The 27,391-nt window shown below is 40.0% G+C and overlaps 2 protein-coding genes and 3 long non-coding RNA genes across 6 annotated transcripts; 3 read left to right on the top strand and 2 right to left on the bottom strand.

Annotated features, from left to right (window-relative positions):
* The first annotated feature begins 734 nt into the window (after window positions 1–734).
* LOC108645766 lies at window positions 735–2,221 on the top strand. The gene is made up of 5 exons (XR_004221145.1): window positions 735–823; window positions 1,309–1,400; window positions 1,619–1,761; window positions 1,839–1,992; window positions 2,130–2,221. It is a non-coding gene; the product is annotated as an uncharacterized LOC108645766 (long non-coding RNA).
* Window positions 2,222–3,982: 1,761 nt separating this feature from the next.
* Window positions 3,983–9,507, top strand: LOC116408808. Its single transcript, XR_004221269.1, has 2 exons — window positions 3,983–6,348; window positions 9,006–9,507. It is a non-coding gene; the product is annotated as an uncharacterized LOC116408808 (long non-coding RNA).
* A 2,286-nt stretch (window positions 9,508–11,793) lies between these two features.
* Window positions 11,794–14,261, bottom strand: LOC116408809. The gene is made up of 2 exons (XM_031896775.1): window positions 12,268–14,261; window positions 11,794–11,959 (listed from the first exon to the last, which is right to left on the bottom strand). The coding sequence occupies exons 1-2, from the start codon at window positions 14,104–14,106 to the stop codon at window positions 11,954–11,956; spliced, it is 1,845 nt and encodes a 614-aa protein (XP_031752635.1). The 5' UTR covers window positions 14,107–14,261; the 3' UTR covers window positions 11,794–11,953.
* Window positions 14,262–14,809: 548 nt separating this feature from the next.
* On the bottom strand, window positions 14,810–16,204 carry LOC116408595. The gene is made up of 2 exons (XM_031896204.1): window positions 15,733–16,204; window positions 14,810–15,644 (listed from the first exon to the last, which is right to left on the bottom strand). The coding sequence occupies exons 1-2, from the start codon at window positions 15,774–15,776 to the stop codon at window positions 14,810–14,812; spliced, it is 879 nt and encodes a 292-aa protein (XP_031752064.1). The 5' UTR covers window positions 15,777–16,204.
* Window positions 16,205–18,548: 2,344 nt separating this feature from the next.
* Window positions 18,549–25,609, top strand: LOC105948483. 2 transcript variants are annotated; one of them, XR_004221271.1, is made up of 4 exons: window positions 18,549–20,747; window positions 20,820–22,515; window positions 22,587–23,423; window positions 25,405–25,609. It is a non-coding gene; the product is annotated as an uncharacterized LOC105948483 (long non-coding RNA). The 2 variants fall into 2 exon arrangements; XR_004221270.1 differs by having other exon boundaries at window positions 20,820–23,423.
* The last annotated feature ends 1,782 nt before the right edge of the window (window positions 25,610–27,391 follow it).

Here is a 27,391-nt window from a genome sequence, read left to right on the forward strand (position 1 = left end):
GAACATACCCCTGTGAATCATTTTTCTTGGACAAATTATATAGTTGTTCGTTTTTTGCAAAAAGCTTGAGGCATCCTTCTTTTCCCATTTATCACTATTTTACATCTGGCATTAGGGAGGTGTAGTTCATCAACACCATCCATATATACTCTTCTAAATAGTGAATATGTGTACCCCATGTCTTAATCAATCTAGCTGGGCATTTGTGATGAGCTAGTGATGAGCTAAATTTTTCACCATAATGGATTCATTGTGAAATTCTGCATTCCGGCATTGGTGATTTTTTTGCAAAACTGCTGTGACAAAAATTTGCAGAGTCAGAGAAAAGGTCATGGTTTTATAAAAAATATAGTGGTTATATCAAATAAGTCGTGGTCGGTTAAAAAAAGTTGTGCAGAGGCTGCTTTTCGCAATTTTTTTCCCTTTTTACTAGATTTTCTGTGAAGTAATGTGGGACAGATTTGCTCATCACTTTTTACAATCACACAGGGGCTACAAGTGTTTGCAGGGCTGCAATCTAACCTGAATTCTGTTCAGTAAGTTCTGTTTTCTTTTACCTTTTTAAATTTGTTTTATTTTAATGTACTATGCAGTCTTTTACTCAGTTTGTGTTTATTTACATTCATAGGAGGGGTGTCATGTAAATTAGAAGGATATGATGTCATCAGTGTGGGACAAAGGCATGTCATCAATGTGGGTTTTCCCTCCATTTTGGGTTTATAAGGTAGAGAAATGTTTGATTTTGTAATTTTGACCATGGCAGTGAATGGACCTGAGCACTGCAATCACACCTGTGGGTTTCTCATTTAGGAAGTATCTACATGTAGGTATAGTGTATGTCTGTCCTGTATTATATGTGCTTGTGTTTGAAATCTGATGTACCATAATTGTTTGCACTATAATATGTGTTAGGATTGTACTATACACTGTGGCTCTGCTGCTTTGGTACTGTAATTAATGGGATATATGGGAAGGTACTATAGTACATAGGGTAGTGTTATAATATGTGCAGCAGGAGATACAATAAACATACATTAACTACCAGCCTTATAACAATATGTTTGAACAAAGTTAAAAGTTGTAATATGCCCCACTCACTGCACAGTAGTCCACCAATAATTAATGTCTTCCAAAAGTATAATTGTTTGTACATTCCCGCTGTCCCAACAGTACATGTAGTAATAAGTTCCAGTCACCCCAGAAGCATACAAGAAGTCACTCATGCTTTTATATAGAAACATACAGATGCATAACTATTTTCATAGTCTGCCCATGACTAGACATATTTTTATCTTTGCACTCTTTCAGATCACTTGAGAAGAGGAGCAAAGATCCAGTGTCCTTGTTGAGCCTTTGCATCTTGATGTATAGAAATGGAACTACAGCCAGTGAATTTAAAAGTAAGTGAAATATACAGCAGGAACCTTTAATATATAGACGTGTAATAGTCTGACTTTTACTGCACTAACTGATGTGACTTCCTTCAGGGTTATACCAGTTGGACACATGTATCAAAATCAAGGCCCATGTAATGGGAAGGAGTTGTTGTTGGGTGGGGTGAATGGATAGAAAAGTTTCAGTGTGTGCTACTACTTCATTAAAGGCATCTGTTTTACAGGTTGGGTCCTGGTTTTGAAAACCACCTATGTTCCTCCTGTTTTAGCCATTCCTAGTGAGAAGGGAATGCTGGTCATCTTTGTTTTGTAGCATGAGCTTTGCTTCTCAAAATACTCGGTCCTAGTGGCTCCTCTTTCTTCTTAGGTGAGTAGGTATGCAGGTGCTTGAGTTAGGGTGCAGCCTTATTAATATGTTATATGTTGGCTATCTTTCTTTTGCAGGCTGGATCCTTGTGAGGCCAAACTGCTTTTTCAGAGGCAGTTCAACCTTTTGATGATAAATGCATGACTAAATATGTGTGGATCCTGGAACTTTTACTAAGCAATAAACAAATTACTTCCTCAGCTTGCACACTTTTGTGCTTCTTCTGCTTGGGTAAATTTTTTTTGTTTTACAGGTTGGACCCTTATTAAGGAATTTTCATTCTTAGCAGGTAGATTAAACTGTCCTATAGTTCTTGACCTATTTATGTTTCAATGTATGCTTTACTTTTTACGATTTTACTTTTACAGGTTTCCCTGTCTTGTAGACTTATATATGCTGTCACACTTCAGCCATGACAGGGTTATTTGGAATCCTGTTTCTTTTTAGTAGGTATCCGTGGATGGGGAAATGTAGGTTTTATTTTTATTCTTTAACCTGGGCATCTTTTTTGTTTTACAGGTTCCTTGTCCTGAGCAACTTTGTTTTGCAGGTTTTCCGGTTTGGGAGACCTTTAGCCGCTGTGGTACTTCAGCCATGGCTGGCTAACTTGGAATCCTATTTCTCTTGGTAGGTGGATTATCTGAGAATTCAGTTTATTTTCATTTTTCAGCCTGGGCACTTGTTTTACAGGTTGGATCCTAACGTGCAAAAGATACCAAAGGCAGGCAGCCTGGGACTACTGGAACCATATTTTTGTTTTACAGATGGAGACCTCGTATTTAAAAGGCTAGGAGTGGCGGCAGGTAACTTAGGACTGCTGAAGTTTTTGATAGGTGAGTAAAAAAAAAATGTTGTGGTGATGTGCATGGATAATAGTGATTCTTTAGCCTGGGCAACTATTTGTTTTTACAGGTTTATCTGGTTTGGCAATTTTTTTTTATTTTTTTTTATTTTGGTAAGTATGAGTGGATGCACAAACGCCATTTGGCAATATCATGGAACCTGTAATTTAATAGGTGAGTAGACGAACTGATGTGCACTGATAATGTTTCTTCAGCCTGGGCATCTTTGTTTTACAGGTTTGGGAGCATTTTCCTTGCGTGGAAAAAGCAAGTTGTGGTGCCAGCTAACTTATACCTATGAGTATATACTTATACTGCTGAAGCTTGTGGTAGGCAAGTATAAGAATCAATGTACATAGGTAATAGTGAATTTTTAACGTGGGCAACCATTTGTTTTTACAGGTGTACCTAATTTGGGGAAGGATCTAGCCACTGTGGTACTTCAGCTGGGTAACTTGGAATCCTGTTTCTTTTGGTAGGTATGAGGATGGCCTAATTCAGTTTGGCACTACTATTCTTCAGCATGGACATTTTTGTTTTTACAGGTTGGGTTCAAATGTAGTAAAGGAGGCAGAGGCAGGTAACTTTGGATTGCTAAAGCTTGGGACTGGTGAGTAGAAATAGATTTTCATTATGAAAAATGATTTATCAGCCTGGGAATCTTTGTTTTACAGTGGAGGCAAGTAACTTAGGACTACTGGAGCTAATTATAGGTGAGTAAAGAAATAGATGTGCATGGATACTAGTGTTTCTTTCACCTGCGCAATCATTTGTTTTTAAAGATTTACCTGGCTTGGGAAGGATCTTGCCGCTATGGTACTTCAGTTTTGACGGGTTACTTGGAAACCTTTGTTTTGGTAAGTATATAAGCGAATGCACAAAGCCATTTTGTCATTCTTTATTCTGGGCCGCTTTCTTTTTATAGGTTGGGTCCTGGTCTAGGAAAGGAGGCAGGTGACATGGGACTGCTGATGCTTGTGGTCACTAGTTAGCAGAGGAAAATGTAGAAATGAATAATAGTGATTCTTTTTTCCAGGTTTTTTTTTTTATAGGTGTTCTTGGTTTTGGCACTGTGGTACCTCAGGATTCCAAGTAACCCATGCCACTGTAATGGCTTTTTCTTTTGGTAAGTGAATGAGTGGCTGAGTTTGACATTATTATTTTTCAGCATATGGAGTTGGCACATTGGAGTGGAGGCAGGTAACTTTGCATTGCTGAAGTTAGTGATTGGTGAATAGAAAAATACATGTGCATGGAATACAATGTTTTATTAGCCTGGGCATTTCTTTTATACAGGTTGGGACCAGTTTTCTTACATGTAAAAATCACATACTTGCTTATCACAAGCTTCAGCAGTATTTTTTTTTATAGGTTTTACCAAGTTGGGGAACATCTACCCGCTGTGGTTATTCAGCCATGGTACAGATACTTGGAATCATTCTTCAGCATGGAAATCTTTATAGGTTTATAGATTGGGACATTGTGTGGAAAAAGCTAAAAGTAGAGATGGGTAACTTGGGACTGCTAAAGCTTATGATAGGTAAGTAGTATTAATATGCTACAACGTGACAATACAAATTTTTTAGCCTGTGTAACCAGGCCACTGTAGTGCTTCAGTCTTGGCAGGGTTACATAATATCCTGTTTCTTTTGCTTGGTATGTAAGGGAATAGTGGGCAAATTCAGTTTTGTATACAATCTTCAGCACTGGCATCTTTGTTTTCATAGGTTGGGTCCTGGTGTAAGAAAGATTTAGGGCTGGACGGATGGAGCTTGTTATTTAACAGGTAAGTGAAAAAATAGGTGTGCTAAGAAAAAAATTTCTTCAGCATGTGCATCTTTGTTTTACAGGTTTTCCTGGATTGGGTGATGTCTAACCACCATGGTGTTTTATCTTTTGCAGTTTATTTGGAATCTTATTTCTTGTTGGTAGGTATGGATGGACAAACTCAGTTTGTTTTTGTATTTTTCAGCATGGACATTTTACAGATTTGAACTCTGCATCTATTCCATGACTACTTAAGACTGATAACATTGGGCTGCTGAACCATGCAAACAGATGAGTAGGAAAAAGAGTGAATGAAAAATGGAGTGATTCTTTTAACTAGGCATTGATTTGTTTTTACAGGAGACGCCTAGCCACTGTGGTACATCGGCCTTGAAATTTAATTTGGGATTTTTTTTTCTTTTGGTAAGTATGAGTGGATAATGGGCAAATTCCATTTTTTGTATTCATTTTTTAGCCTGGGCATCTTTGTTTTTACAGGTTGGGTCCTTGTGTAGGAAAGGATAAGAGCCAGGGACAAGTGACCTGGGATTGTTGTAAACTTTGATTTAATAGGTGACTAGATTAATCCACTTGTCTTAAATGGGGAAAAAAATAAGGAATGCTGGCAGGTATCTTTGTACTGCTGAAGCTTGCAATAAGTGAATAGAAGAATTGGTGTGCATGGATAATTGTGATAATTCAGCCTGGTCAATTTTGTTTTCTTGTTTTAAAGACTTCAAATCTTCTAATAACCAATCTACTTATCTGCTGAAGAATGGCTTTGTGTTCATAGATAATAGTGATTCTTCAGCCTTGGACGTCTTTGTTTTATAGGTTGGAACCTTGTGTATAAAAGGCTAGGAGTGGAGGTAGGTAATTTAGGACTACTGCAGCTTATGATCTGTAAGTAAAGAAAGATGGTCATGGATTATAGTGATTCTTAAGCCTGGGCAACCATTTGTTTTAACAGGTAGCTAGTTCGGGAAGTATCTTGCCTCTATGGTACTTTAATTTTGGCAGGGGTTACTTTGAATCCTTTGTTTTAGTAAGTATATGAGCGGATGCAAAAAAAATGCTATTTTGGCATTATCATTCTTTAGTCTGGGCATCTTTCTTTTATAGGTTGGTTTCTGGTATACGAAAGGAGGCAGATGACTTGGGACTGCTGAAGCTTGTGGTCAACAGGTGAGCAGAGGAAAAAGTGTAAATGAATAAAGATAATGGAATAAAAACAAAATCTCTATTTGTTTCTACAGGTGTTCCTATTTTTGGCATTGTCTAGCCACTGTGGTACCTCAGCCATGGCAGTGGCGGGCTTATTTGGAATCCTGCTTCTTTTGGTAGGTATATGAGTGGATGGGCTAACTGAGTTTGGCGTTATTATTATTCAGCAAAGATCTTTGTTTTCCAGATTGGGACATTGTGTGGAAATGGCTAGTAGTAGAGGCAGGTAATTTAGTACTACAGAAGCTTGTAATAGGTGAGTAGTAGAATTGATGTGCATGGATTATAATGATTTGTCAGCCTTGGGTTTCTTTTTACAGGTTGGCACATTGTGTTTAAAAGGCTAGGAGTAGAGAAAGGTAACTTGGGATTGCAGAAGCATATGCTAGTTAAATAGAATAATAAATGTGCATGGATAATATGAATTATTTAGCCTGGCCATCCATTTTGTTTTTACAGACATCCAGCCACTGTGGTGCTTCTGTCTTGGCGGGGGTGCTTGATATCCTGTTTCTTTTACTGGGTAGTTTTTGTTTTCAATATTCAGCTCTGGCATCCATGTTTTTAAAGGTTGGGTTGTGGTGTAAGAAAGGATTGAAGATGATGGCAGATCTGGGACTGCTGGAAAGTGTGCTAAGTAAAATGTCTCTTCAGTATGTGCGTCTTTGTTTTACAGGTTTTCCTGGCCCAGGAAAGGTCTAGCCCCCATGGATTTTAAGCCTTTGCAGTTTATTTGGAATCTTATTTCTTGTGGGTAGGTATGGATGGACAAAGTGTTTGGTGTCATTCTTCAATCCTGGGCATCTTTGTTCTATAGGTTGGGACTTTGTTTGGGAAATGCCAAGAAGTGGTTTTGCTTCAACCTTGGCAGGTGAGTGTGGTTGTAAATGCTTTTGGCAGAGGTATGAATGGTGTTGGTTTGTTAGTAAGAATGTGCTCAAGTTTGCCTTTGTTTTGCCAAATTCTGTATAGAAACTTCAGCCATTGTTAATAGGGGTTTTATGTTTGTGGTAGGGCTAAGTTACAGGTGAGTTTCAGCATTAAAAACATGTGGATTAGTTTATCAGAGGAGGAGCTTGATCCTTAAAGGACATGTCAACCTAAAATTTTCACCTACTAAATATACATAATTCTAAGCAAATTATACATGTATACATTTATTATAAATTTGTAATTTCTCTATATATATATAATTGCTATGAAAAGCGGTGCTTATCTGTCCTTTTCTATTCCCTGACTTTTTAGACCATGTAACAAAGTCAGCAGATTGGCAGACCTTCCTTACCTATTGTTGAAAAAGTCATTACCAGGAGTTAAGCTAATAATGCTTTCAATAGCAATAACATTTACAAATCATTTTTAAATCTCTAAATATTTTTAGTAAATTTATATTGTAAAGAGGCTTAGAATTATGTTTTTTTATTAGGCAAAATATTTTTTCAGTTGACACATACTTTAATGAGTGAATGACGATGCCAGTGTTTGGCATAGTGGTTTTAAGTAAAGGGATAGGTTTTTTTAATGTGCAAGTATAGTGGATGGACCCTGGCTTTTGGAATCATTCTGAAAAGAAACTTTTCCCTGTTGGTAAATGCTATGCAGGAGCGTTACTGGCCCCGGAGCCCTGAGCAGGTATGTTATGTTGTCCCCCCCTCATCCTCCTGCATTTACCTTTTCCTGCATTTCAAGGAGTTCGGGGGGGTACATTGCTAGTGCAGAGAGTGCAATTACACTTGTTGCCCTAGCAGAGCCAAATATCTGTATTAAATATCTCTTAAAGGACAAGTCAACCCAAAATACAATTTTTGCCAAATAAAAAATACATCAATTCGAAGCAAGTTCTTAATATACATTCTCTAATGCAGTGATGTCCAACTGGCGGCCCGTGGCCCCCCCACCTGTCTGGCTGCTTTGAGTTAGCATTAAATGGTATCAGTACTGAGATTAACTGGCCCCCTGCATGGTTCTTACCTCAGATTCAGGCTGTAATCCCCTGTGTTTTTCACACCTTTTAATACCTGCATTGTTCACCCCCTGCAGTGTTCACAGAGTTCATAGGTACTGTAGGCAGAGTATGGCACACACAGCCAGCATATGGCAGATAGAGTATGGCACACACAGTCAGGGTAGGGAAGGCAGAGTATGGCACACACAGTCAGGGTAGGGAAGGCAGAGTATGGCACACACAGGCAGGGTAGGGCAGGCAGAGTATGGCACGCACAGGCAGGGTAGGGCAGGCAGAGTATGGCACGCACAGGCAGGGTAGGGCAGGCAGAGTATGGCACGCACAGGCAGGGTAGGGCAGGCAGAGTATGGCACACACAGGCAGGGTAGGGCAGGCAGAGTATGGCACACACAAGCATGGTAGGGCAGGCAAAGTATGGCACAAACAGTCAGGGTAGGGAAGGCAGAGTATGGCACACACAGACAGCATAGGACAGGCAGAGTGCTGCCTGTGTGTGCCATACTCTGCTTGCCCTATGCTGCTTGTGGGAGGTGAACCTGGCAGGGATTTGTTGTGGGAGTTTGTTAGCAGTTGGAAATAGCCATTAAATGGTCCCTAAGGTGTGTAATTATGTACTGGGGGTTGCTCTGCTATCCACAGGGGAGGAGGAGGCGGCATATGGAATTTAAGGGTATATCTTAATATGACATAATTCTTTCACATATGAATGATGGTTGATATCCCCACAGTAAGGACCAATCATTTGGGATTTTGCTGTGCTACCACCATTGTGATAAAATAGATGTGGTTTGAAGTGGGTGTGGTTTCAAAAAGGGGAGTGGTCAAAACTGGCTTCCATTTGCGGCCCTCCACCATGTATGCTAGAGAAATTCCGGCCCTCGGCATCGTAGAAGTTGGACAGCACTGCTCTAATGTGTAATGGTTTGAGTTATTTGCATATATAATCGCTATTAAAAAGCAGTGTTTTCCTGTCCTTTTCTATCCTCTGCCCTGGTGGCTCAGACTGTTGAAACAGTGTAACACAAGCCAGCAGACTGACAGACCTGACTTGCTGGAGGAGACTGACCTTTGCAATATTGTTTAAAAATTGACAACCAGGAGTTTAGCAAATGCTGCTTTCGATAGCAATGACATTTACAAATAGCTTTAAAAGCACTAAACATTTTTAATAAATTTATATTGAAAAGTTGCTTATGTTTTCTTTAATTGGGCAAAAAGTTCATTTTGGGGGTTGACATGTCCTTTAAAATTACCAGTAGTATCTTTTTGATGCCCCTGGTAACTTTGAGAAACTTGTCTCAGGCCACAACAGCCCCTAATTGCCTCATTGCAGCAGCACCCCTAATGCTTGGTTTTTGTAGTTCAGGCACAGGTTGCAAGATTGATTTTTTTGTTTTTGAATGCAGATGTGCTGCTTGAGCCTGGACATTCCTTTTGTTTTACAGGATTGGCCCTAGTTTGGGAAAAGTCTATCCATAAAGGACACTTCAGCTTTGTGAAATTTGGTCTGTATGTTTTCCAGTTGGGACCTGGTTTGGGAAAAGTCTAAGCCGTACAGCCATTTTCTTCTTTGATGCCCTACCAACTCAGCACCCAAGGTGGCAACTCTTTCCTGCTCCAAACACATTAAGTGGAAGAGAAACTTGACTGAATTTTCACTGTGCCATGATGTGTCCATTTGGATTTAATATTTGTATTAGGATTGTAAAATGTTTTTTATTTAATGTGTTTTGATTAACTTTCAAGTAAATGTATTTTTTCAATACCAACATTGCCTCCAGCAGCAAGTTAAGTCTGAATACTTTTGTCCATTAGACATATTGATATATCCTATAAAGCATTCCTAGACTAATGACTACCTTTAAAACTAACATCATCCATGTTATAAGTTTACTTCTGGGTTTAATAGTCACATTCACTAGTAACCCCTTTGGGAAAGTTAAAAAACACTGCTACAGTCATGTTGTGACAATATGGCCCTTAGAGTTTACTCTTTAAGCAGAGTCTATAAAAAGCATCCACTAATAGTTTTAATGAGAATCTTAGGATGCCTCCTGCTTATGTGAACACACATTAGTTACTATGGGTTACTGCTCCAGCACAAATTATGAATTATACCAGTTGCTTAAGCAATTTTTACTTCCTTTTCATAATTGCCTCTATAAAAAAAATGGTTTTACAAGTTAATCTTTACCACTTTAGCCTACAACATTAGATGATATGAGATGTTCCCTTTTTATGTGATCCATGGTGAAATTGTTGTTGAAGATTAATCTTGTTGGCTCATCGGTGCCGGTTCTGTTATTTGAAAGTGCAATAAACAAATAAAAGCTCTTAAAACCTAGTACTCATTGCTTTCTTATAACTATTCTTGCTTTTTCTACCCATTTCTTTCATTTACAGTATGTGCTCAACCTGTTTTAACACCTTTCACATGTTTAGAAAATACAAAAATCCATCATTTGTCTAAATGAAACCTACCTTTTATTTGACACAGAAGAAGTCATCGATTGCTTGCATAGTAACAGTGAGAACTTGCTGGGAGGCTGGGCTCAAAGCAGGCATAAAAAGAACCACATGGAGAGTTTTGGGTTTTATTTTGAGAGAGCGAAAAGGACTCTACTCCCTCAGTTACCCATACAGTCAGGTAACCTAACTTGAATTATACCAGAACAAACAATCGCGTCTGATACTTTAAAACAGACACGAGTCACATTTGAATCAGATGCAATTCTCTCATGGCCTCAATTCTAGATTTTGCATTCTGGGTAAAAGAAACACATGAATTGCATCCAAAATGGTACATTGCAAACTGCACTTGCTTTAGTAAATGAGCCCTTACATGTGTTTAACTCGTATATGGGACCTTCATTATATTTTCCTTTCATTGAAAGCTACAATTACTTGAGTGCTACAAACATTTGTTTCCGTTTACTTTAGTTTTGATTCTTTCTCTACTTGTATGTTTCCAATAATGTGATGGAGAAAGTCTGGGTCCTAACAAAAATAAATCTGTAGAGAGTGCCTGACATGCACAGTCCTTCCCCATCCCCTGAAGCTTGGACTTAGCCCATGCACTCACCCTTTTGCTGTAGGTGACAGCCATTACTGGGTCAGCTGTATGGTAGCTAAACAACTATCTGCTTCTATTTATTTGTTTTTTCATGATGACTTTTATTAATACTTAATAGTGTGTAGGGACCTATAGGTTTAACAGCCCTTATGGCTTTAATCACTACACTTCCTAGTTCTACTGTTACCAGGCGGACATTTATGTTGCAATTTCTATATTTAAATATTTGTATATTGTTGGCCCTTAGAATTAGGACCATCTCCTGTAATATACTGTAGGGTTTGGCAAGGGGTGGATCTTCCTTCTTGGCCTTTTGCAACTGATCTGAGTGGATCTTCATCAGGAGGCCTGGATTTGTGGAGAGGCCACAAAGGCCCAGGCCTAGGGTGGCATGCCACCCTGCCACAACTAAAGTTTTGAATTTTGCTCCCATACGGAGCAATGGGGACCTCTCCCCACTGCTCCGCATGGGAGTTCAAATGTATGGTATGCGCGCACTCGGGAAGGAAGGGGGGCGACCAACGGGGGCGGCCTCAGGGTGCCCGGAACACAAATTCGGCGCTGTTCCTCAGGAAGCCTGTGATACACACAGCCCAGAAGTATTCTGCCCTAGAGAAAGTCACCATCTTTAGCGAACTCAAGGAGCAGGGACCCCGTGACTGAGGATAAGTATTTAAAGCAGGTCAGGTCTTGTAATAGCATGTTCTAGGAACATGAGTCAGATTAGTAATAACTAGCAAGAGCAGTTCTTTTGTTCTCTAACCAGGAGAGATAGCAGGGAGTAGTCTCCTAAAAGCCTCTACTGCCTTAGTGAAGAGAAAAAAGTATCAGGCTTAGATTTTATTCACCATGTTCAAGGTCTGCTGTTTGGGATCTGGGTCACTTGAAGAGGAAACTCTAAGGACATTCTATTACTGCCCATGCTACTCTCCATCGTGGTGCATCAGTGCTCTGCCTTTGATTCCATTTCAATCCGTAAATGTATAGCTCTACATCTGCACTGTGAGAACATACCCCTTTGGATCATTTTTCTTACACAAATTAAATAGGTGTTAAACTTTGTTGCAAAAAGCTTGTGGCATCTTTTCTCTTAGTTTATCACTATTTTACATTTGGCAGTGGGGAGGTGTAGTTCAACAACACCATCCATATAGGGGAAAATTGTTTCATACTTACCGTAATTTTCCTTTCCTGGTCATCCCCACGGCAGCATGTCAAAACACACGGGTATGCACTCCTCTGTCAGCTACAGCAGAAGAAAACAACCACGCCCCCAATCAGCATAAGTACCTCCCCAACACCGGTCTCCTTCGTCTTAGTTTAAAGCTGAAAAATATGAACAGAAAAATTAAGAGGGCGGGCATGCTGCCGTGGGGATGACCAGGAAAGGAAAATTACGGTAAGTATGAAACAATTTTCCCCTTTCCTGGTCATCCCCAGGCAGCATGTCAAAACACACGGGTAAATACCAGAGCAATAAACAGGGAGGGATGATTGCAAGACATTTATTTTTGAGACACAGACAAAACAGACTGCCCAAACTGAGCATCTGCTGCAGACAATACATCTAGCTTATAGTGCTTAATAAAGGTATTAGTGGAAGCCCAAGTAGCTGCTCTGCAAATGGATTCTACCGAAACTCCTGCCTCCACTGCCCAAAAGGCTGCAATACTTCTGGTTGAGTGAGCTCGCACCGCTCTAGGAGATGACCTGCCCTGTTCCTTGTAGGCTTGAAGGATGGTTTTAACAATCCAACTGCTCAAAGTAGACTTTGCTGCCGCTTCTCCTTTTCTTGACCCTGCCGGTACCACGAAGAGTCTCTGAGACTTTCTTAAGGACTTTGTCCTGTCGATGTAGACCTGAAGACATCTCCTAACATCCAAGGAACTCTGCCCATTCTCAACAGGTAAGGTTGGTAAAATAATAGGTTCATTAACATGGAATCTTGAGAGGACTTTAGGCAAGAAGGACGGAACAGTTCTTAACACAACTTTTTCTTCATGAAAAATGGTATAGGGTTGATCTACAGACAGAGCTTGCAGCTCCCCAACTCTTCTTGCTGAAGTCACGGCCACCAAGAACACCGTCTTGAGGGATAACCACCAGAGAGGAATCTGATCAATGGGTTCAAAAGGAGCAGCTGAAAGAGCCTGAAGGACCAACGGCAAATCCCAAGGTGGAGAGGATTTCTTTACAGGAGGTTTCACTCTCAAAACGGCTTTGAAAAATTGCTCTATCAAGGGGTCTTCAGCCCACCTTTCTCCTAACACTGCAGACAAGGCAGAGATCTGTACTTTTAAGGAACTTAAACTTAGCCCGTAATCTAAGCCTGCTTGCAGAAACTCCAGAATCATGGGTGTAGAAGGTTGCAAAGGATCAAGATTCTTCTCTCTGGCCCAGGAAATGAACCGCTGCCATATTCTATGGTAAGTATTAGACGTTCCAGGCCTCCTGGCCTTCAACAGAGTATTAATCACTTGGTCAGAGCATCCCCGTCGCCTAAGTCTGGACTTCTCAACCTCCATGCCGCAAGATTGAGACTGCTGAGATTCGGATGAAGAAACGGGCCCTGCATTAAGAGATCCTCCATCAAAGGCAATCTCAGGGGTTGACAAATGCATAATCGTCTGAGGAGGGGATACCATGGCCTGCGTGGCCAATCTGGAATTATGGCTATCACGTCCATGTGAGAGACAAGAATCTTCCTCAGAACTTTGAAGATGATCGGGAATGGAGGGAAGATGTAAGCCCAGAGGTTCCGCCAGTTCTGGGAAAAGGCATCGATTCCCACTGCTCGAGCTGATGGGACTCTGGAGAAAAAATGTTTGATCTTGTAGTTCTTCTCCGAAGCCATGAGGTCTATATGGGGAAGGCCCCACAGAGAGGTTATCCATTGGAAGATGCTTGTTTTGAGCTCCCATTCTCCTCTCTGGAACAAGGTTCTGCTTAAGGCATCCGCCTGATAATTCTTGTCCCCCGGAATATGAACTGCTGTTATCTCCAACAAATTGCTCTGAGCCCAATTCATGATAGGACTGACTTCCCTCATCAATCTGCTGCTGCTGCCTGTTCCCCCTTGCTTTCTTATGTAGGACACTGCTGACATATTGTCCGATCTTATTTTCACCGAAGTCCCTGATAGGACTGGTCTGAGGACTTCCAAGGCTTCCCGAATCACTCTCAACTCCAAGACGTTGGATGGGAGATGAGACAAGTCCGACCTCCACTGACCCTGAATCGCCATCTCTTCTACATGCGCTCCCCAACCCTGACCCGAGGCATCTGTGAAGACTTCCACCCATTCGGGCTCGGCCAGGGGATACCCTCTGCGAAGGTTGCTGGGACTCTGCCACCATAAGAGATGTCTCTTCACCTTCCAAGACAGGGGAATCATCTGAGACCAATCCTGAAGATAACGATTCCAGTGAGAGAGGAAAAAACTTTGAAACGGTCTCATTCTCCACCTTGCCCATTTCACAAGACCCAAGGTGGATGTTAGGAGACCCAAAAAAGCCATGTATTCTCTGGCCGACAGGACTGAAGTAAACATCAACTGCTCTGCTCTCCTCGATAGCATCAGGATCTTCTGTTGAGGCAAGGACACCATACCTATCCTGGTGTTGAAAAGTGCCCCAGATAAATAATTGTCTGAGAGGGCTCCGGTTGACTCTTGGCTTCGTTCACTAACCACCCGAAGCGGGTCAGTGTATTCCTGACCAAGGCTACATGATGCAGGAGGGTAGATCTTTCTCTCGCCACAATGAGAAGGTCGTCTAAATAGTGGTAGACTTCCACACCTTCCCTCCCCATCTTTGCTACCAGGACGACTAGAACCTTGGTAAATTTCCTTGGTGCGGTAAAAAGGTGCTCTTTCCTCCTGAGGATTTTGCAATGATATCATCTAGGCTTTTTACCAAACAATCGTTTACCCTCATAGGGCAATTTACACAGCGTATTTTTGGAGGCGGTATCCGCATACCATGAGCGAAGCCATAATGCTCTGCGGGCAGCAACCGAATACATAAGATTACGAGCCGATAATCTAGAAAGATCAATAGCAGCTTCAAGGCAAAACTCTGCGGCCTTCTTGAGATCTAAAAGGGCTGAGCAATCTTCTCTCTAGGAGAATCCTCCAGAACTGCTTGTTCAATGTTGTCTGCCCAAATGGAAATTGCTTTAGAAAACTGAAACTATGGACACAGAAGGCTTACAAGCTGCCCCAGCCGTCATGAATAACTTTTTCAGTTCAGTTTCCATACGTCTGTCCATCGGGTGTTTTAAGGCTGAAATATCGTCAATTGGAAGCACCGTCTTCTTTGATAAGCGTGCCACCGGGGCATCAACAGTGGGAAGATTCTCCCATAATTCTAGATCTTCCAGAGAAAAAGGATACAACTGAGCAATTTTAGCCTCCACAGGGGTCTTTTTAGGACCTTTAGCCCATTCTTGATTCATAATGTCTTTAATTTCAGGATGCACAGGAAAAAATGGCTTTTTCTTCTTAGAAAAAAAGGAGGATATGGAAGATTCAGGCTGAGGGACCTCCAGACTAAGGGTTCTTCTCACCGCTTTAATTAAAGAAGGAACAAGTTTAGTTTCAAAACACTGAGACTCATCTTCATCATCATCCTCCTCATCAGAAAAGGAACATTCACCTTCATCCCCAGAAGATAATACAATTTTAGACTGCGCAGATGGCTCTTTACTACCCGGAAGGTTTTTTAGGCTTTCAGATACTGCTTCTCTAACCCAGTCTCTGATAATGGATTGATCCACTGGAGCGACAGCAGAAGTGGAGGGTCTCTCAGGATAACTAGCATGAGAGAGAGCAGGAGTAGCAGATAAATTCTTGCTAAGGTCTCTGGTAGCATACTCCTCCAAACATATCTGGCATAATCTTCTACCCTTGATAGCAGAATTATCACACGCTTTACACATCCTTAACTCCTTATCCTCTTTGCCATGATGCTTATCCCTTTTAGACACAGGCTCCTCCACAGGGACAGAATCACTAAGAAAAAAATAGTGATATAAATATACAGGCAGCTCTTTTCGGAGATAGGAAAAAGGGAGGTAAATTGAAGTGGGTTTGCACTCACCCTGAAGTCCTAGAAGCGGCGCGTTTAGAGGCAGCTGGCTCCATGTTGAACAGCACACTACTAAGGGCAAAGTTGCCAGCACCATGCACAACTTAACTACAGGTGCACACCTCTATGATGTCATCAGCAGTCGCCTCCAGACAGCAGAAGCACACTGTGCTTAGACCTGCCCACGGCAAGGAAAACCCCCACCGCACAGGGTTCCCAGCACACACAGCCTGAGCTGATAACGGCATGGGCTTCGGGTGGAGAGAAGCTGCAGAGAACTGCACCCGGTAATCGGATCCCTGCTGGGATCAGTGAGTGCAAACCCCTCCCCCAAACAGCTGACAGAAGAAAACAAAGACGAAGGAGACCGGTGTTGGGGAGGTACTTATGCTGATTGGGGGCGTGGTTGTTTTCTTCTGCTGTAGCTGACAGAGGAGTGCATACCCGTGTGTTTTGACATGCTGCCTGGGGATGACCAGGAAATACTCTTCCCAATAGTCAACATGTGTACCCCATGTCCTAATCAATCTAGCTGGACATTTGTCTATTTGTAAATGTTTCACCAGTTATGGATTCATTGCAAAATTCTGGTATTTTTTTGCAAAACTGCCTCAAAAATTTGCTGCAACAAAAATTTGCAGGTGACAGAAAAGGTCATGTTTTTTTTTTAATTTTTAAAATTTTTATTGGGTTTTATAGACAATCCAACTTTGCATGAATAAAATAGCAAAACAGTGTTTCCATAATGGTAGAGGATTATATTGTGCATAATGCAAATTACATTAACAATGCTCCATATTGTTTATAGTATTAAGAGCATAAAGAAGAAAAAAATAAAGGTTTTATAAACAATATAGTGGTCATATCAAATAAGTCGTGGTTGCGTTAAAAAAGTTGTGCTGAGGCTGCATTTGGAAAATTTTCACCATTCACTGAATTTTGTGAAGCAAAGTGGGACAGATTTGCTCATGACTATTTACAGCCAAAAAAGGTGTTACAAGTGTTACTTGCTACAGGTTAGGGTTGCATTCTAACCTGAATTCTGTTCAGACTGTTCTATTTTCTTTCATATTTTTTCATTTGTTTTATTTTAATGTGCTATGCAGTCCTTTACTCAGTTTGTGTTTATTTACATTCATAGGAGGGGTGGTCATGAAGAAGGATATGATGTCATCAGTGTGGGACAATGAGTATCTCATCAATGTGGGTTTTCCCTCCATTTTGGCTTTATAAGGGAAAGGATTGTTTGCTTTTGTAATTTTGACCATGGCAGTGTGTGGACCTGTGCACTCAAATCTGTTTCTTCATGTAAGTATAGTGTGTGCCTGTCCTGTATTATATGTGTTTGTGTTTGGAATCTGATGCTTATATAAAGAGCCATGATATATTATAGTGCAAACAATCATGATAAAAGTGTTAGGATTGTGCTATACACTGTGGCACTGCTGCTTTGGTACTGTAATTAATGGGATATATGGGAAGGTACTATAGTACAGGGGGTAGTGTTGTAATATGCTGCTGGAGATATAATAAAGATATGCTGTAACAACCTGTCTGAACTTACACAACCATGTTATTATAGAAGTTGCAATATGCTCTATTCACTGCATAGTCCACCAATTTTAATAGTTTTTGCCAAAAGTTTATTTGGTTGGACACTTCTGCCTTCTGAGCAGTACATGTAGTAATAGGTTTCAGTGACCCCAGAAGCATATAGATACTCACTCATGCTTTCATATGTCTGTATGTTTCTATAATTTATTTTCATAGACATGTATATTATTTATATAGACATGTAATAGTCTGACATATTGCACTAACTGATGTGACTTTTCCTTCAGGGTATTTTTGGGTAGGACCCTATCATTGGAGTTTTTCTGAAAAGGAGACTATATATACTCTTGGCAGGTGATTGGAGATTCTGGGTTTTGGTAGCGTGTTAGGCAAACAGGACAAGATATGCATTGTTCAAAATTTCTTTAGTCAAACCATTGCCCAATCTATTAAAAAAAATAAATTCCAGCCATACAGGTGCTTCAGTCAGGCAGGTTAGTAGGGATGTTGGTGTAAATGGTGTGATGTAGGGATTTGTGTGAATGTTTGTGAGTGTTCTTCTGCCTGGGCATCTTTGTTATACAAGTTGGACACACGTATCAAAATCAAGGCCCATGTAATGGGGAGAAGGGGGAGTTGTTGTTGGGTGGTATGAATGGATAGAATGGTTTCAGTGTGTGCTACTACTTCACTAAAGGCATCTGTTTTACAGGTTGGGTCCTGGTTTTGAAAATGGACACATTTTAGCCTTGGCTGGTGAGTAGGGGATGCTTGTAATCTGTTTTGTAGAATGAAGAGTATTGAATATTTCAAAAAGCAAATTTCTATCTTCTTAGGTTAGTAGGCATGTTGGTGCTTGAGGTAGGGTGCAGCCAAATGGATTTGGTTTGGGTGTTTGTAATATTGGCTTGGCTATCTTTTGCAGGCTGGACTCGACTCGACTTGCACACATCTGTGCCTCTTCTGGTAAATTGTTTGTTTTTGTTTTGCTTTACAGGTTGGACCCTGGCTTATGAATTTTCATTCTTTGCAGGTAAATTAAACTGCTCTGTATTTTTTGGTGGCTTTTTTTTTTAACAGGGTAGGACCTGTTGAAGGAAAGGCTAGAAGTAAAGGCAGGTAACCTGCTTGTGATACGCTAATACAAGAAAATGTGCGCATAGATAATAGTAAATCTATAGCCCGGGTATCTATTTTTAATTTTACAGGTTCTTCTGGATTTTGAAACGTTTAGCCTGTCATGGCCAAAGTAGAAAAAAATGGCTAGGAGTAGTGGCAGGTTACTTAGGACTGCTGAACCTTTTTGATGGGTAAGTAGAAGCATTAATGTGCATGGGAAAATGATTTATTATCCAGGGCACCTTTTTTTGGGGGGTGGGTCAGGGCGTACAATGTTCGGTTTTATGTGAAAAATAAGGAATGGTGGCAGGTTTTTTTTTGTTTTTTTTTTCTGCTGATGCTATTGATAGATTTAACAATTCTGTACACACAGAAGAGTGATTCCTTGTGAGCATCTATTTGTTTTTACAGATTTTCCTTTCTGGGAGACATCTAAACACTGTGGCTTCTTTGCTTTGGCATCTACCCTGTAAAACAAAGGCTGGTGACCTTGGGACTGCTGGAACATGAGATTTAATAGGTGAGTGGAAGAATAGGTGTGAGTTTGCTTAGATAATAGCCTGGACTTTTGTTTTACAGGTTGAGACCTCATATTTAAAAGGCTAGGAGTGGAGGCAGGTAATGTAGGACTGCAGAAGTTTGATAGGTGAGTAAAGAAATAGATGAGTGTGGAAAGTGGTTGTTTTTTTTTTTTTTAGCCTCTGCAACCATTTTTTTTCAGGTATACCTGGTTTGGGAAGAATCTGGCCACTGTGGTGCTTTATCTTTGAATTTATTTTATTTTGGTAAGTATGAGTGGATGAAGAAGTGCCATTTGGCATTATTGTTCTTTAACCTGTGCATCTTTCTTTTTTTAGTTTGGGTCCTGATGTAGGAAAGGAAAAGGTGTGCATGAATATGGAGTCATTATTTTGCCAAGGTTTCTATTTGTTTTTACAAATGCTTGACCTTTAATTTAATAGGTGAGTAGAAGAATTGATGTGCACCGATAATTGATTCCTCAACCTGTGCATCTTTGTTTTACAGGTTGGAACCTTGTGTTTAAAAGAATAAAAGTGGAGGCAGGTAACTTTGATTCTTCTACTCACCTATCACATGTCACTATTATCCATGCACATTGGCTTGCTGAAACATTTTAGGCAACCATTTGTTTAGAGGTTTCCCAAACGGGAAAGCCTGCAAAAACACAGGTACTTCAACCGTGGCGGGTAACTTTAAATCATGTTTCTTTTGGTAGGTATGAGTGGATGGACTAATTCAGTTTGGCACTATTTCTCAGTGTGGACATTTTGATTTTTTTTTTCAAATTGTTTTACAGGTGTTTTTGGCTTTCTGCCATGACTAGGGTACCACAGTGGCTAGAGGCCGGTTTACTTGGTAGGTATACCAGTGGATGGGCTAACTCGGTTTGGCATTATCATTCTTCATCATGAACATCTTTGTTTTATAGGTTGGGACCATTTTCCTTATATGGAACAAGAAAGGGATGGCAGCAGATCACCAGTTCACCAGCTTCACCAGCTTATGAAAGAAGAATTTGTGTTCATTTACTTTTACAGGTTTTCCTGTCTGTGAGACTTCTATCCACTGTCACACTTCAGCCATGACTGGGTTATTTGGAATCCTGTTCTTTAGTCGGTATGAATGGATTGGGAAATGTAGTTTTAGTTTTTATTCTTTAACCTGGGCATCTTTTGTTTTACAGATTAGCACATTGTGGCGGAAAAAGGCTAAAAGTGGCTAGTGTGGTAAGGAGTAGTGGCTAGTGTGGTAAGGAGTAGTGGCAGGTAACTTAACCTTATGAAAGGGGAGTAGAAGAATCAATGTGCATGAAGTGATTAACCTGGGCATATCATATTTTTTTTTATTTTTAGGTTTGTTTGTTTTTTTTCTTACATGGAGAACAAGGTGTGGTGACAGGTAACCTACTGAAGCTTGTGAATGTGAGTAAAGGATTCTGTGTGGGCTGATTCCTCAGCTAAAGTAATAGTGTCTAGAGATATGCCAAATAGGAAAAACTGTAAAAACAAATAGATGCTCATGCTATGGCTGGGTAACTTGGAATCCTATTTCTCTTGGTAAGTTATGAGTGGATGATTGGCAAAAACAGTTTAGTTCTGTTTTTCAGCCTGGATATCTTTTTACTGGCTGGATCCTAATGTGCAAAAGAAAAGGAGCCAGAGGCAGGTGACCTGACACTGCTGGAACCTGAGATTTAATAGGTGAGTAGAAGAATAGGTCACTTAGATGTCCAGGCTGAAGAATCACTATCAGTATGTTTTACAGATTAGGACCTCATTTTTAAAAGGCTAGGCGTGGAGAAAGGTAACATAGGACTCTAGAGCTTATGCTAGGTAAGTAAAAAAAAAAAAAAAAAAAATGTGTCAAAGTGATTCTTTAGCCTGGACTACCATTTGTTTTTACAGGTGTACCTGGTTTGGGAAGGATCTAGGCACTGTGGTACTTCAGCTGGGTAACTTGTAATCCTGTTTCTTTTTGGTAAGAATGGACCAATTCAGTTTGGCACTGCTATTCTTCAGCATAGACATTTTTGTTTTACAGGTTGGCTCCAGATGTAGGAAAGAAGGCAGAGGCAGGTAACTTTGGATTGCTAAAGCTTGAGACTGGTGATTAGAAATGAATAATTTTTCTTAATGAATATCTATCACCCTGGGAATCTGTTTTTTCAGGTTGGAACCCTTTTCCTTTATGTGGAAAATGCAAGGCATGGTGGCAGGTAATTTTGTACAGCTTAAGCATGTGATAGGAAAACCTGTAAAAGCAAATGCACACTAATTATTCTATTTTGGAGACTTCTATCCACTGTCACACATCAGCCATGGCTGGATAGCTTAGAATCACTATTATCCAAGTACACCTAAACCTATTCTTATATTAAATCACAAGTTCCAGAAGTTTCAATGTCACTTGCCTCTGGCTGCTATCCTTTCCCACATTAGGACCCAACATGTATAAACAAAGCTGCCCAGGCTGAGGAATGCAAAAGAAAAATGGAATTTGCCCATCAGCCACTCATACCTACTTAAAAATGCCCAGGCTGAAGAATCCTGTTTCTTTGTGTCAAAGCGGTGAGGAGCAGAAGCTGGTAACTTTTTACTGCTGAAGCTTGTGATGGCCAAGTAAAAAATAATCAATGTGCATGGATAATAATGATTCTTCAAACTGAGTATCTATTTTTAATTTTACAGATATTCTGGTTTGGGAAACATCTAGCCATTGTGGTACTTTAGCCATGGCAAAGCTATTGGAATTCGTTTTTTTTGTTATGTATGAGTGGATGAGGAAATTCAGTTTGGTGGTAGCCTTTGGCCTGGGCATCTGTTATAGAGACTGGCACATTGTAGGGCAAAGGCTATAAGTAAAGAAAGGTGTAAATGAGGACTGCTGAAACTAATGATAGGTGAGAATAAAAATTGATGTGTCTGGTCAAGTCATTTTATAAGCCTTGGCAATTTTTTTTTTCTACAGGTTGGGACCAGTTTTCTTACATAGAAAAAATGAGTAGGGAGTAGAATAATTAATGTGCATGGATAATAGTATATTCTCTTATTTTTTTCAGGTTTGGAAAGCATCCAGTCACTATGGGGTATCTTATATACCCAGCAAAAGAAACAAGTGGATGATGGGCAAATTCTTCATCTCATCTCTGTGGAAAGGAACTGAGCTGGAATCTTGTGATTGTGATTTAATAGGTGAGAGAAGAATAGGTGTTCTAAGAATGTTTCTTCAGCATGTGCTCTTTGTTTTACAGGTTTTCCTTGATTGGGAGAAGTCTAGCCAATGTGGTACTTTCGCTTTGTCAGGGGTTACTTACAATCCTTTTTATTTTGGTAAGTATGAGTGGATGGAGAAATGCCATTTGACTTCTTTCATTCTTTAGCCTGGGCATCTTTTATTTGATAGGTTGGGTCCTGGCATAGGAAAGGAGGCAGAGGCAGATGACCACAAGCTTCAGCAGTCCCAGGTCAACAGGTGAGCAGAGAAAAAGAAGCCTGGAAAAAATAATTACTATTTACATCTATCTGTTTTTACAGGTGTTCTTGGTTTTGGCATTGTCTAGCCACTGCGGTAACCCAGCCCTGGCAAAGGCCTGTTTACTAGGTAGGTATGAGTGGTTGGGCTAACTCAGTTTGGCATTATCATTGTTCATTGTGGACCTCTTTGTTTTATAGGTTGGGACATTGTGTGGAAAAGACTAGCAGTAGAGGCAGGTGACTTAGGAATGCTGAAGTTTATTGGTGAGTAGAAGAATTGATGTGCATGGATTTTATTGATTCTTCAACCTTGGGTATCTTTTGACAGGTTGGCACATTGTGCTTGAAAGGCTAGGAGTGGCAGGTATGTAACTTTGTACTGCTGAGCCTTGTGATAAGAAAGTATTAATTTTACAGTTTTTTTCCAGTTTGGAAACATCTAGCCACTGTGGTTCTTTAACCATGGTACATTCTGTGTTTAAAAGAATAAGTGGAGGCAGGTAACTTTGTACTGCTAAAGCTAGTGATTGGTGAGTAGATGTGCAACTTTTTTTTTTTTTTTTGTTCCTACAGGTTTTTGTTAAGATTACTAGCAACTGTGAGCGGGGCCTACTTGGAATTCTATTTTGGTAGGTATAGGTGAATGGACTAATTCAGTTTGGCATTATCATTCTTCAGCATGAAAATCTTTGTTTTACAGATTGGTACAGAAAAGGCTAGGAGGAGAAAAAGGTAACTTGGGACTGCTGAAGCTTATACTAGGTAAGTATTGTGCTACTATGTTTTAATACAAATTCTTTAGCCTGGGCAACAATTTGTTTTTACAGACATATAGCCACTGTGGTGCTTCAGTCTTGGCAAGGTTACCTGGTATCCAGTTTTTTTTGCTAGGTAGGTGAGTGAATGGCTGGCAAATTCTGTTTTTGTTTTCATTCTTCTCTGGCATCTTTGTTTTTATAGGTTGGATCTTGGTGTAAGAAAGGATTAAAGATTATTGCAGGTGATCTGGGACTGCTGGAACTTGTTGTTTAATAGGTAAGCAAAAGAATGAGCGCTAAGAAAAAAGTCTCCAGTATGTGCATCCTTGTTTTTCAGGCTTCCCTGGATTGGGAGAGGTCTAACCACATCAGCCTTTGCTGTTTAATGGGATCTTTTTTTTTTCTTGTGATACAGTAGGTATGGATGGACAAATTCTGTTTATTGACATCATTTTTCAGCCCCGGGTACCTTTGGTTTATATGTTTGGACTTTGTTTGGGGAAATGTCAAGAAGTGGGTTTGCAAATGCTTTTGGTAGGAGAGTGAATAGTGTTGATTTGTTAGTAAAGTTTGCCTTTGTTTTGCCAAATTCTGTGGTGGAGCCTGAGCGATGGTTAGTTAATAGGTTTTTTATATTTGTGGTAGGGTTAAGGGTTACAGGGTTAGACTGCATTAAGTTTTGTGTTCAACATTGAAAGCATATGGAAAAGTTTTATCACAGGATGAGCTTGATCCTAAAAGGACATATCAACCTAAAAATATTTTTTTTGCCTAATATAAATAAATGTGTATGTGTATATATTAAAAAGCAGTGTTTCTGTCCTGTCCTATTCAATTCTCTCCACTGGTGGCTTTGACCTTTGAGACAATGTAACAAGTTAGCAGATTGGCAGACCTGTCTTGCTCATTACTACTTGGCACTGGGGTACAGGCACATGTTGCAAGATCAGTTTTTGTTCTGAATGCATGTTTTCGGTTTCAGCCTGGCCATTACTTTGTTTTACAGCTTTGGTGCTAGTTTGGAAAAGTCTTGCTATAAAGGGCACTTCAGCTTTGGCAGATTTGTGTGATTTTGGTTCCTTTAAAGGAGAATACAAGTCAAAATTTAAAAAGCATACTGCCCAATAGTCCTCCTATTTAGTAAAAACACCACACTTTTGGCTCACCTAATCAAATATTTACTCACTCACACATTTTCTAGAACAGGCAGCCATCTCTAAAAAGGTATTCTCCCTTCCTTTCCCTCCTTGCTTCATACTGCCAGATCCGCTTCTGATTGGCTGGTGGGTATGTGTAGCTCAGAACAGGAGACAGGATCAAGTTACACACATGCTCAGAGAATAGGAAGGCTGGCACCTACAGGAAGGACAGAGATTTCAGTGATGTGAGTGTAGGCTTCACATTGCTGTAGGCTGCCAGCACCATATCTCAGAGAAGCAAGCAGGGATCTGGGAATTTAGATATGCAGTAAGTACTTTAAAAGTAAGTCTAAAGGCATTCTTTTTATTTATATTAACCTTTCATTGTCCTTTAACAGCAGCCAACATGGAAAGAGATGTAACTACTTCTGAGGTAGTGCTTTCTGCAAGTACTGCCTTGCTGGCCTCTCAATGACTTGATTAACAAAGTCAGTTATATTACTACACATGTAGCGAAGGTGAACACTGAGACTTGAAAGCCTTTGGAGTTCTCTACATCATGCGCTTTCCTTTACAAATTTGGACATGTAGTAAAGATTTTCGGTGGGGCGATTATTTTTGTTGTCTTCCTTCCACTGTTCAGGTTCAGCAGGGTTAGGAAGTGATAATACCTGTGTTTGGAGTTCTTTATTTGAAGGCTTCAATTAAGCTCTGCTTTTGGAAAAGTAAGGCTGTTGAGATGCTTTTGGCTTAACAGCAGAATTACTATTGTTTAGGGCAGGGGCTTGGGTGGAGTAAGTCCTGGGCATCTGTTTTACAGCTTGATCCCAGGTATTGTGGTGGCGAAATCCTGTTCCAGTCACTTCAGCCCTGGCAGTTATGGGACGCTGGTAGTGCAGAAAACTTACATTTCCTTTGGTGGTCTTCATGCTTTCTGATTCTCAATTGGGGGTTGGGGGTAGTGGTGGGTGTTGAGTGCTGCATAGACATATATTTGTGGATACAGGTGGGACCATGGTTTTCCTTTTAGTCTTGATTAGAGGGAATAGAGATACAGATGGGGGCAGTTGAATTCTTTGCATGTGTGTGCTGTTAAATTTGGTCATGTCTGTTTTACAGGTCAGGACCTTGTTTGGGAGAAGTATTAGCCTTACAGCAGTTTCCTAATGTTGATGCCCTACAAACTCAGCACCCAAGGAAACAGCTCTTGTTTGCACGTACCTGACATCTCTATCTTCACTGTGCCATGTATCTAAATGGATTTTATATTTGTATCATAATTGTAAAATATTTTTTATTAAATATGTTTTGATTTATCTTATAACCATTTTTTTTCTTGGCCTGGTGTAAACATAATAAACATTGCAAAGTTTGCAATAGGCACTGTACCTTTACTGGCGTTCATAGCACCTAGTAAAATGGTTAGTTTCAATTACATTGGTAAAGTGACAACATAAGGAACAGTCCTTGTCTGCAGCATAAATGTTGCTTAAACCACTGCATTATATACTTCTTAATATTATATTGTATCTACTCTTCTTTGTTTATTCTTTGACACTTTTTTAATTAGGCAGAGGCAGGCAACTAACTGTCTTGCTTGTTTTTATGTCCTCTTCCATTTGTTTTTAGTCATCCAGCTACTGTGGTACTTTAGTCCTGGCAGGGTTACGTGGTTTTCGTTTTTTTTGTTGTTGTTTTTGTTTTGTTGCTTGGTATGTGAGTGAATGGTGGGCAAATTTAAGTTTTTGTCATTCTTCAGCTCGAACATCTTTGTTTTTAAAGGTTGGGTCCTGGTGTAAGAAATTATCAGAGCTGAAGGCAAGTGACCTTAGACTGTTGGAACTTTACATTTTATAGGTTAGTTGAAGAATAGGTGTACTAAGATAAAAATGTTTCTTCAGCATATGCATCTTTTTACAGGTTTTCCAGGATTGGGAGAGGTCTAATCACTGATACTTCAGCCTTTGTAGTTTTTTTTGGTATTCATTTTTTTTTTTTTTTTTTTTTTTGGCAAAGCAAAAAAGGGAGTTTATTTTATTTTTTAACTTTTTTTTTTCTCATTCCAAATATTAAAGTGAATTTGGTCAGTGGCAAAATTGGGAATTTTGCAGGAAATCCATCCATCACTACTTATTTCTTGTGATGTGTATGGATACAAACCACCAGAAGGGCTTTGGCTGGTGAATGAGGTTGTTGTAGGCGTTTAAGGTGATTAGATTACTTTTGCTGTAGATATATGCACTAATTTAGCTCAAGTTCCTCTAACAGGTTAGCTAGTGGGCATGCTTGAGGGATCATGTTGATGGGAGGTACCAGAGTCTGTGTAGAACATAGGGTGGAGTGCTTCCACCAGTAAGAAAATGCCCGTAAGGGTCAGGTGCCTTCTAGTATAGGGGCGCAAAACTGCCTGGGGCCCAGAAAATCAAACTTTTGAAAAACAATAATACTGTGTAGGCACAACTGTTGCTGTGAAGCAGTGAAAGGTGCTTTTATTAGCTCTAAAAAGTGGCAAGTGAGTATGTTGTGAACTTAATCTCGAGGAATCCATTTTTTTATAGGTGAGTTGGGTTGCTGATACTTTGTCAAAGAGTTGAGCGTGGGGAGATAAACAGGCTTTAATGTGCCTGAAAGAGCAGTTTTTTGTGTGCTTTTTTTTTTTTTTTTTTTTTTTTTTTTTTAGATTTGGTGTATTGGAGTTACAGGTTTTCCAACAGGTGTCTGGCCATACTTTTCCTACAAGTGGTTCAGTATTGCCTGCTATTACAGCTTAGTTGTAATGTGAGCATAGGAATAGATTGTCTTTAGTGTTCGTGAGTGCCTTGCTGTAGCTGTGGCTCTGTCTTACAGTTTGATACCTGCTTTAAGATTGAAGGTGTTTCTGCTAAGGTGATTGCAGATGCTGTTGCTGGTCTATGTGCATGTGGCCCCCTTGTATTTTAATTTAAATTTCTTCTTTTAATTATTAAAATGCATTTAGTTAATTATTTTCAAAAAAGTGTAAGTCATTAGATAATCCTAAGAAAGTGGGTTCATGGGGTTATCCAGGGCACTTGAAATATGGCTATTTTAAAATAATGGAATGCTCAGGGGTTAATGCACTTTGTAT

Source organism: Xenopus tropicalis, chromosome 2 (genome assembly GCF_000004195.4).
Source record: "Xenopus tropicalis strain Nigerian chromosome 2, UCB_Xtro_10.0, whole genome shotgun sequence".
In the NCBI taxonomy this organism is placed as follows: Eukaryota; Metazoa; Chordata; class Amphibia; order Anura; family Pipidae; genus Xenopus; species Xenopus tropicalis.

Coding starts and splice junctions, on each gene's coding strand:
- LOC116408809 (XM_031896775.1), bottom strand. CDS start 14,106: ATGGGCAAGGTGGAGAATGAGACCGTTTCAAAGTTTTTTCCTCTCTCA.
- LOC116408595 (XM_031896204.1), bottom strand. CDS start 15,776: ATGGAGCCAGCTGCCTCTAAACGCGCCGCTTCTAGGACTTCAGG. Junction 15,645..15,732: donor GCCGCTTCTAGGACTTCAGG/GTGAGTGCAAAC, acceptor TTTTTTTCTTAG/TGATTCTGTCCCTGTGGAGG.